At 47.4% G+C, this 11,081-nt stretch overlaps 1 protein-coding gene across 1 annotated transcript in view; it reads right to left on the bottom strand.

Annotated features, from left to right (window-relative positions):
• Window positions 1-10,857: 10,857 nt before the first annotated feature.
• LHFPL4 (LHFPL tetraspan subfamily member 4) overlaps window positions 10,858-11,081 on the bottom strand; it is a 29,117-nt gene continuing 28,893 nt past the window's right edge. The window contains exon 3 of the mRNA XM_069560690.1: window positions 10,858-11,033. Coding sequence (XP_069416791.1) covers window positions 10,933-11,033 — 101 coding nt within the window. The 3' untranslated portion in view covers window positions 10,858-10,932. The remainder of the gene's footprint in view (window positions 11,034-11,081) is intronic.

The raw sequence follows: 11,081 nt of genomic DNA, 5'->3' as shown, positions 1-11,081 counted from the left end.
TTATGCGAAGTGAAATAAAACCAGATACCATATGGTCTCACTTACATGGGTAATCTTAAAATCAAGTCATGAATACAGAGAACAGATTGGTAATTGGTTGCCAGAGGTTGAGGATAGGAGTAGGCAAAATGGGTGAAGGCGATAAAAAGGTCAATCTTGGACTTTACTAAATCAGTCTTAGGGATGTAACTACAGTGTGATGACTAGTTAATAATACTGTATTTGCCAGTTACTAAAGGAGTAGATCTTACAAGTTCTCATCACAAGAAAACAGTTTTGTAGCTGTGGTGATGGATGTCGATTAGACATTGTGGTGATCATTTCACAATGGGACTTGTATACAGGAAGCTAATATGTTGGTGATAACCTGTTTTGTGTTTTTAATTAGAAGTTGAGGACAGTACGGCAGCAGATCTACATAGCCTTCACATTGTAGGTCCAGCCTACACTTTTAGCTTTATTTCACTTACATAAACTTTTTATGTCAACTAATATGACTCTCGCTTCTTTACGGTCAGGATTTTACTATGTTTACAGAGGTTTGCATACAGGTTGTCTTAACTCTTTCAGAAATTGACGGAAGGGAAGTGAGAAGGAATAGCACTTTTTTGAGAAGTAAATGGGTTTTCCTGATTAGAACTTCACTAGACAGAGTTGAGGTCATGAAGTGTAAGTTGAGAAAAATGTTTACCTGGAGAAGCTTGCAAAATGGAAATGGTGGTGAGGAAAGTAGCAGTGTTTAATTTACTGAAAGGGTTTAGCAAATCAGTCAGACTAGTTGGTTTTCAAAGACTGTACTTCAAGATGTGGATACATTTTAAGGTCCAACAGTATTGAAACCCTCCAGGAGGTATATAGCCTACTAGAGCTCTTCAGTTCAAATAAAACTCTATTTGGGGTTACCTGGAGAATGTTTTTTTATCATACCCTTGGCAAGAATAAAGAAAACAGCCTTATTTCTAAATGGGCAAAAGACCTTGATCAGATACTTCATGTACAAATGGTCAAGGAGCATGTGAAACGATGTTCAACAGCACATGTCACTAGGAAACCGCAGGTTGACGCAATAGTGTGACGCAATAGTGTCATTACCTATTAGAATGACCAGAATCCGAAACAGTGACACCGCCACATGCTGGTGAGGATGTAAAGCAACAGGAACTCTCATTCATTGCTGGTGGGAGTGCAAACAGATGAAACCACTTTGGAAAATAGTTCGGTAGTTTCTTAAAAAACTAAACATGCTGTACTCCTACCACACAGTTCAGCAGTCGTGATTCTTTGTGTTTACCCTATTAAGGTGAAAATGTATGTCCACACAAAAGCCTGCACATAGATGTTTACAGCAGCTTTATTGATAATTGCCAAATCTTGGAAGCAGCCCAGATGTCCTTCAGTAGGTGAATGGGTTAATAAACTGGTATTCCTGAAAAGTGGATTATTATTCAGCACTAAAATGAAACAAATTACCAAGCCATAAAAAAAAAAAAAGGAGAAACATTTAATACATATTACTAGTAGAGAAAGAAAACCAATCTGGGAAGGCTACATACTGTGTGATTCCAATGATAATGTAGAAGTGTAGAAAAGGTTACAAAATCAGCAGTTGAAGAGACAGGAGGGTGAATGGGCAGGACACTTTTTACAGTGGTGAAACTATTTTGTATAATCCTGTAATGAGAGAGACACGTAATTTTACATTTGCCCAAATCCGCAGAATGTGAACTTTAAGGTAAACTGGACTTTATGGTGTGTCAGTGTAGGTCCATCAACTGTAACATGTCCCATTTGATGGAGCTTGTGGATAATAGGGGTGTCTGTGCATATGTGGGGCAGAGAGAATGTGGGAAATCTCTACCTTCTGACTTTTGTTGTGAACTTAAAATTGCTCTAAAAAAGTCTCTCTTTTTCCTTAAGTGACAAAGACCAGGGGGAAAAAAGACACGTAAAATAGATGTTTCCAAAGACAGACAAAACAATACCAAAAGTTATAATTTGAGAAAACTTTCCCTGAAATATTTCAAACTACAAACTGAAAAAATATATTGCATACCTTGTAAATTCAACCCAGGATTCAAACCCAGTATCAAAACATCCTAAAATTGGTGGCATTCAAAGAAAAGAAGCAAAAATGAAAACCTGGGTGGATATCCAGCCCTCCTTAACAAAGTTATTTCTAATGGAAGAATGTTAAGCTCTATCAGGCTTCCTGACAGCAACACTTTATGGCAAGAGAGAATGATACATTTAAAATACTCAAGACTGAACCAAAAGTTTCATAGCAACTATGTTATAGCAGCAAACTGTCATCCGCATGCAAGAACTTGGGGAGCTTTATTCCTGTTAATTCTCTTAGGAATCTGTTAGAAACAGCTGATTGAGGTGAACAAACTGTCTTGAGAAACATCAGCAGAAAGTCTGATAGTTAATTATATGCAGTTAGAACTATGAATGCAGAATGTAAGGTGAAATTGCAACATCAGCTGGTGTATGTGTAAATCAGTTGTAAATACAGTGCAACTACAAAGAAACAGGAAAGAATATGGTTTTACATATTCTTGTAATGGTGATTACATTGATGGTATTATATCTGATAGCTTTAATGTGAGATAAATGAATCCAGTTGTGAGAACCAGAGTTCACTTAGAGGTAAAAAGTTACAGATGTTAGGCCAAAACCTTCCTTGTATAAGTATTAACTCGACGTATTTTGTCACAGATAGATTAGATTGACAGATCCCATATCTACATAAATATGTGTCTGTCTTAACTCTGTCAACTGGAAAGGCTTAGAGAAATGGCAGATATTAGTCTGAGGGAGGAAATGTACCAGGAGCACACTGGAACATCTTGTCATATCAGAGAGTGAAAGTTGCTCACTCATGTCCCACTCTTTGCAACCCAGTGGAGTATACAGTCTATGGAATTCTCCAGGCCAGAAAACTGGAGTGGGTAACTGGTCCCTTCTCCAGGGGATCTTCCCAACCCAGGGATTGAACCCAGATCTGCATTGCAGGCAGATTCTTTATCAGCTGAGCCACCAGGGAAGCTCAAGAATACTGGAGAGGGTAACCTGTCCTCCAGTGTATCTTCCCGACCCAGGAATTGAACCAGGCTGTCCTGCATTGCAGGCAGATTCTTTACCAGCTGAGCTACCAGGGAAGCCCATCAAGGGAGCAATGATACTATCAAAGATGATTTACGGTTAGGTTTGAAAGACTTCAACTTTTTTTAAAGAGGCTTCTGCTGACCGATGATACAACATTTTGAGCATTAATTATGATAAATGTGTCCGAATCAAATACGTTTAAATCCATGAGTTCATAATGGTAACAAAACACAAGTAATTGTTCATCTTGGGAGAATGTTAGGAAAGCAACTCTTTCTGAAAACTAGAAAATGAAAGAATTCAGCAGTCTTGCCTTTCCTATACAACTGTATAGGCTAGATCGAAAATGAGGATGTTTTTCTTTATAGAAGCTTTCCCACAAATAAGAGGATGATAGAATTGGAGCATCACTATTTTTCAACCCCTAATTACACAAAAGCAATTAGACAGTATCTCTTGATGAAGAAAACAACTATGAACCAGTCATTAAAATGTGCAAACACACGCTTGAGTGTGAATCAGCATCCAGATCCAATTTGCTGGAAATACAGAGAACAGAGGAAACTCGTTTAACTGAACCACAAGAATAGGGCCAGCAAACTCCCAGCTACAGAACTCTATAGAACAAATGGTCCAGTTTCTTCAACCAATTGCAAGGAGGGATAAAAAGAAACCAAGTGGTAAAGACATAGTCAAAGACAAAGAATAGTCAAAACTAAGCCATTTTGTTTGAAGATGCTCTCGGATGAAGAAATTACAAACGTTGGGAAGTGATTACACTAAAACAGTGGTTATTAGGAGAGAAGGCAGGGGATGGTGTTTGGGAGCACTTGAAAGGCTTCTGGGGTGGTTAGCAAGAGTCTCTTTGGTTATGGTTAGAAGATTATGTGTAATAGTTCATCTACCTGTACATTTGTTTTATACTGCAACATGTCTAACAAAACAACATGTCTAACAAACCACAATAAACAGGCAAACAGCCCTGCAAAGGTCATTTGAACCCAGAGCCTCTGTCTGACTTATTTGCATATTTCTAGAGCCTAGAGCAGTACCTGACTAGAACAGGCATTCAACCCATGTTTGGTTGAATGAGTAAATGAATCTGAAGAAGCCTCCAACCACTCAGGTTGAATTTCGATACCTAGGTGAGCTTTCCAGCACCTCCAGATCTGTATGGGTGCCAGCATATGACATCACCAGTCCTGCCCTGCCTCAGGAGATTTGAAAGGGTCTTGAACTAGAGCTCTGTTGTAAAGTTGGAGTCTGGCAAGTTCCACAGGCTTCACGCTCAGTCACTTGCATGATGACAGCTCTCCATGCCACCTGGCTGCCCAGTGCTTCTGCTTTGACAGCGCACCATCCTTCTGTCTTTCTGTCCCACCCTTCTCTTTAGTCTTTCCTGCAGGGCTGTTTCTATGATAGACAAAGCCTTAGCTCCTCCATATTGTCTCCTGACCTTAACTGAATATGGTCCTCTCCTTAGGACACCCTCTCCTTTGCAATCTTTGACATGGAGGCTGCTCCTTTCTCACACCCTATCACATGGAGGCTCTCCCTCAGTGTTTCCAGACAAAATACATCTTGTACCTTCTATTAAAAATCTGTATTTCTTCTGCTCACGCACTGGTTATTGTGCTTTCATCCCTCTTCCTGCTGTGGTCTTAACCATCCAAACTCTGATTCTTTGATTCTTGGGGCAACTTTGGCTTGTCTCCTGCCCCTCCATTTCTGCCATTATTGTCATCATTTGGGTGGACATTCTAGCCAGGGTACCTCACATCTCAAATCTTTTTCAAGAATTACTCAGACTATTCAGGTCAAATACCCAACTTTCCGGTTAGCCACAGTCTCCTAACCTTGCAGCTGCTTTGTGTTAACTTCAGTGCTTTCATTTCTCCATGTCCTGCATCAGTCTGCCCCGCTGCAGTCTCTCCGTTTCCCATACCCAGCCTTGATCTGTTGGTGGGTCTCAGAGTCGCCTTACCTTGCCCTTGCTTTTCAGTCTGTAGTCTACCTTCTGTGCCTGCCCTCCCACATGTTGGTGCCACCACAAATTCAGTCACCTGTCAGTCCTTTTATTGATCCTTTTTTATCCTTTGACAGCTCCATTAGCAGCTGTTCTAAAGTTTCATAATTCTTACTTATTCCCTTCTCTCTTCAGTAGACAGTCTTGCCTCCTGCTTCACTGAAGAATTGGCTGCCATCAGGCGTGCATGTGTGTTAAGTTGCTTCAGTCATGTCTGACTCTGTGGCCCTATGGATTGTAGCCTGCCAGGCGCCTCTGTCTGTGGGATTCCCCAGGCAAGAGTACTGGAGCAGGTTGTCATCAAGAGCTCCCTAAACCTTGTACTTAAACCCTGTACTCTCCCCCACAAAAGAGGCTTCCTGTCTTCCGTTAGTCATCCTCTCTTTATCTTTAAACTCTTGGCAGCCATGACTTAGAAACCCTCAGAACTGTTCCATGTTGAAAAGAGATTCCATAGTTTCCTCTGGATTACATGCTGATCCTGTCCACTGCTGGTTCACTATACTTCATAGTTCCTGAAAAAATCCCACTGATGTCCCCTTCTTGTCTACACTTCTACGGTAATCCTCAGTCACCTGCCATTCTCTCCCAGAACAGACCTCAATTCGATTCTACTCTCACTCTGAACATGCTTTTACCAAATCCAGCAGTGGACTCTTTGTCCCCAAATCTGAGGGACCCGTTTTCAAGTCCCTAAGTCTGGATCTCTCTACTCCATTTGACCAGTTGAACTTCCCCTTGAATTCTAAATCCTTGGTTTCCCTAACACCACATTCTCACCATTCTCGTCAAAGCTCTGACTCTTTCCGGACATCCATTCCTCTGACCATTATATATTAGTGTTTCCCAGCACTTGGCAATGCAGTTTTCTCACACAACACGGCCGCCCTGAATAAGCTCATCTGTGCTTCACTTGTCATCTGCCACCTGCGTGTTCATCTATCTGGCCCAGATCTTTCTCGAGCCCCCAAAGCCATGCAAGTCAGCTGACTACTGGACAGTCCATTGGGATGGCCCACATGTATGTCTCAAATTGATTGTCTCGTCCCCTGCTATACTGGCAATTTTTCCCTTTCCCCTCAAGCAAAAAATTTAACTCTCCTCCTCAGTGCCACAGTCCCTTAGCACACCACCACCACCTCTGTCAGTATAATTCAGATTCCTAAATGTTAAATCCTTTACCTCTCTCAAAACCACTGCCACCACCTTGCTTCAGGCCAGACTTCTGCTTTATTAAATTGTCCTCAGCTAACTCAGCCCCCAAAATGCGAGAAGAAGAGGGATCTATCTGAAATGCATATCTAATTGTGTCCTTTTTCTGCTTGAAATCCTTCCCTGTTGCTCTTAGGTCTGAACTGCTGTAAACAGTGTCAGAGCTTTGTCATCACCTGGCCTTTGCTGATCTCTCCAGATGAATCTCTGACCCTCCCTACCTCACACTTTACAGTTCAGCATTATTAAATTGCTCTTCTCCACAGGTTCAATTCTATTTCTCATCTCAGCCTTTTCCCCCAGCTGCCTTCTTTCATGAATGGCTTTCCTGGCCCCTGCCTACCTACCTCCTGTTCATTCTACAGTAAAACCATCCATCCCCTGCTCCACCCACCCCACCTAAAGCCATGTAAGGTATCCCTGTACCCACAGTACGCTGCACCAGGCAGATTTCACATTATTGTTACATGTTAATATACCCAACCAGACCATTAAGACAAAGGCTCTGATTTTCTTCAAGTTCTAAGCATATACTATGTGCTCAAAATGTGTTGAGTGAAGGCTCAATTCCCAAATGCAAAAATTATAGTCAATAGAGCTGCCATCTGGGGCATGTTACTATGTGTAAGACACTGCAACACAATTCACGGGCATTCCCTCATCTGTTCAAGTTCCCTGAGAGCACTGTCATCATCCCCATTTACTCAGTGGGATTTACAGGTGAAAGGACTTGCCCACAGCCACTCAGGAGGAAAGGGTGGAGCCTTGTGTTCTAACCCATGCAATCAGGAGCTGGCAAAGATGGCCAGCTATTCTCATCTCCTGGAAACAACTCCAGTTTTAGTTGTTAACAGACTACATTTCAGTTAGGTGTGTGGTGTGACTCAGTCCTGTGGGATCTCAGGAAGTCTCCTTAAAATGAAATATGGACCAAAGTGACAAGTTCAGACAAGGTCATGAGGTGTCCTTGAGGATGAAAGCCAGGATTGAAGATGGTGCTGAGTTCTGTGTCAGTCATGGTCTGGCTACCTTCATGTAAGGTCTGTTAATACACGGCTATACCTGGTACAAAGGGTCAGTTTGAATCTCACCCCTCTTAATCCCCTGGGGGCCAACTCAGAGAAGGAGAAGCTAGCATGGGTGATATAAAGTGTGTCTTTATTTGAACATCATTCCACCTGCACTGAAGCTCAAATCCAGCAGCAGCAGAAGGGGTCAGGACCAAAATCAATGTTACCGAACTGGACGATGAACAGCGAGGACACGTTCAGACAGAACTTACTAATGGAGTGTAGACAACACCAAGCTATCCTAATGACACACAGCACGGGCCCTCTGCTGGTCAGAGCTCAGGGGAGGACTGTGGCCCCCTTGTTCACTTCTCAGGAAACTCCAGTCCCACCTGAGGGCTAGCCCTGAGCCAGGCAGGGGCCTGCGGAAGTTTCTCGTGCCAGGAAGATCCCAGCTTCTCCAAAGAGAGGGTTTTTTTGGTTTCCCTCAGTTCACACTGGGAGCTGCAGAAGGGTGAATCCCCTGTGCCCAAGCAGGAACCTCAGCAGGCAGCCAGGCAGGAATTTTTCCCCACACAGCCTTCTCTAAAAGCTCCCCACTTCTTGGCTATAACAGGCCTGAAAAAGATCTTGAACCTACCCATGGTACTGATCCCCAAAGAGGAAAGGTCTCACATCCGGAGACCTGGAAGGACTTGAGCAAGCAGTGCTCTGAACCCCCTCGAGGTTGGAGCTGCCTTGGCCTCTCCTGAGAGTCCTGCATCAGGCAGAGGAAACCCTTTCTGGTCCAGGCACGGCGAGGGGAGGGGTGCCTCAGTGGACTGCTCACACACGGCTCAGCCTCTTTCAGGGACCAAGAGATTCAGCTGGGAACAGACCATCTCTGCTTCCGCCTCCTCCCAGAGGCTTAAACCAAGTGCCAGGTGTGGGTGAGAGCAATGAACATCCTCGCTGTGATGGCTTCCTGACCCCAGAGAGCCATCTGGGTCCTGGCTTGCTTGACGCTTCAGCCTCACCTGGGGCCTCGCTGAAGCATCTCCTTCTACTCTGCTCCCACCTCTGCTGAAGCCTCAGGGACAGGACTTTGGTTTGGTACCCACTCCAGCCTCTTTCCCTTCCCTAAGGTACCCTGGTGTTCCTTCAGTCCCACCAACACTCTCCTCCTAACCCAGGCTCCTGGGTGCATTGCCCACTGCCCCCTAGTCAGGGCAGCAGGGGGCTGGGCAGATGGTGGCAGGGAAGCACCGTCCAACCACTCCAAAGGAAACCACCCCCCTCTACCACTAACCCACTCCAGTGGCGCTAACCTGCTGGGCAATCACCTAGATGCAATTCCTTCCCAACGGGGTGGGGCATGGCTGCCTGGGCCCTGCCTCTGCCTCTTAGGAGCTAGGTCCTAAGCTTCCCACCAGCAGCGCACAGGGGTTTGTGGCTCCTGGGTAGCAGCGGCTCCCCATTCCCCATCGCCCTCCCCTTCCTTTCTTCCCCAGCACCTGGCCCCCTGCAACTCGCCTCTTCCTCTGTCTCCTCACCATCCCTGTGCCTTCCTTGTCTCCGGCCACCTCCCCTCCCACATCCTAGTTCTCTATCCATCACATCCCCTCTCTGGTCACTCTTTCTCTACTCTGTCCTACCTCGTACAATCTCCTTGTAGCTCCATCCCTCCCCCCTCCCAATCTCTTTCCCCTGTCTCTATCTTCTTCCCATTTCTAATCACTTGTTCCTGCTCCCTCCTCCTGTTGGCTTCCAATATCGGGCTTTGGTTAGGATCTTGAAGGAACTCACTTCTACCCCTCACCCACCCCCCACGAGGCTCCCCCACCCTCTCTCTCACTCAGTGGGTCAGCGCGGGACCCTGGGGGGAGCAGGAGGAGGGGCACAGTGCAGGGGCCGGAGCATGGGGGAGGGGGGTGGGGGGTGTGTTTGCCCAGGAGGAGGGAGTAGAGAGGGCAGGGATCAGGACTGTGCACGTTCCAGGTTTCAGGAATCCTCCCAAAACCGAACACGTGATTCCAGTTAGGGTCCAGCTGGGGGACTCTAGGGTCTCTCTTGGCAACCCTAACTCTCAGGTCCAGGTCCAGGGGAAATGAACACAGGGTTGTGAACACATGGCACTCGCTGCTTTCCTCTCTCCTTCGGCCTCACGTGACATGGTGACCACGTGCTTCCCCACTGAGCCTGCAGGGGCCTCCTGCTGCCCCTCCACAGTGGGCCAGGCAGCAGGTACCTGGAGACAGAAGTAGGCACACAAGATGAAGCTAACCGGCCACCCAGTGTGGGGCTGGAGGGGGCCATCCACACCCCAGGCCAGATGGCTCTACCACCAGGTCCCCCAGGCAGTGACGGGAGATCAGACACACCTATAGTCTCCATCCTGTGCTCCCAGGGGCAGAGGGGAGAGAGAAGACCCTTCAGCTGCCCCCCACACACACACACGCGCGCACACACACACTCACACACATTCACTCATGCCTCGGCTCCAAGCATGCCCACTGGGTTTGAGACCGTGGGCAAACCGCAAGGCAAGAGGTGGGCAGGGAGAAGGAAGAGGTGGGGACAGGGTTACAAGGCCTGGGGATGGGGACAGGGGGTACCCTGTTCAGAGGTGACCTGCAAGTTCAAGTTATGCAGAAAAGTATCAAAGAGGCAAGACAGTCTCTGCCCTTGGCAGAAGGGGGTGGGGGACAACATGAGATGGGGCAGAGGGGTGAGGCATCCCCTAATTCCCCACTCATGGGCCTCTCCCCCAACCCCCAACCCTGACAACAGGGCCAAGAAGTCTATGCTGTACAAAACAGGCCAGGGTCAAGGTCCAGTCCCTGGTGAGCTGTCCACGCAGGGAGGAGATGGCCAGCCCCAGGCTGAGCCACTTTCAGCCCCAGCCTGCAGCAGCCACACGCCACCAAGACAGGAGTCTGAGCACGGTCTCCGGAGCGGCCTGTCTTGGCTCAGAGTCCGTGCTGACAGGGCCCCAGTCAGCAGCAGACCCGGAGGCCCTGTGCTTTCTCCCTTGGTGCAGCTCGGATTCCTTCAGGAGAGCTGGAAGCAGGCTGGAGCAGAGGGGCCTCGGGGAGGCCGGTGGTGCCTGGAGCTCTGTGAGGAGATGATGGAACCGTTGTTGGCAAAAAAGAAAAAAGGTAGGAAAGAGTCCGGTCTGCCCTGGAGCAGTATCTTGAATGAGTTTCTGCAGGAGGTGGGGACCAGAGGAGGCGAGGATGGAGCCAGGCCGCAGCCCTCCAGACTGGGGGAGCCTGGTGGGAAGCCACAGTGCCTCTTTCCCCAGAGACTCAACAGGGCCCCGGCCAGGCTGGAGAGGAGGAGGAGGCCAGGGGCTGGGGGCCAGCTCCCTTAGGTCAGCTGAAGGAAGTGCAGACCCCCAGGGTCTGCAGGGCCTCTCCCCTCCCCCAGGCTGCATGTCAGCCCCAACCTCTCTTCAAAGCCCAGAGTTCGCAGGCAGATAGCAGGTGAGGTGAGTCCAAGATCGGGGTCTTCCCTCGGAGCGTGAATGGAGGGATGAGAGGGCAGGAGACAGGACAAGCCGAGGGCAGATCAACTCCTGGGCTGTGATTCCGGCCTTCAGGGTCCCTGTGTGTGAGCAACAGGACACGGGAGGACTCCCCATCCGGAGACATCACCCCCTGGCCGCAACACAGAGCTTACTGTAGAGCCCACAAAATCTGAGAGAGACAGAGAGAGAGAATTGGAGAAAGTCAGAGGCCGCCCGG

This window comes from Ovis canadensis, chromosome 19, assembly GCF_042477335.2.
Source record: "Ovis canadensis isolate MfBH-ARS-UI-01 breed Bighorn chromosome 19, ARS-UI_OviCan_v2, whole genome shotgun sequence".
Lineage (NCBI taxonomy): Eukaryota > Metazoa > Chordata > Mammalia > Artiodactyla > Bovidae > Ovis > Ovis canadensis.
Note: the sequence above shows the minus strand (reverse complement) of the source record. Positions and strands in the feature narration are given on the sequence as shown.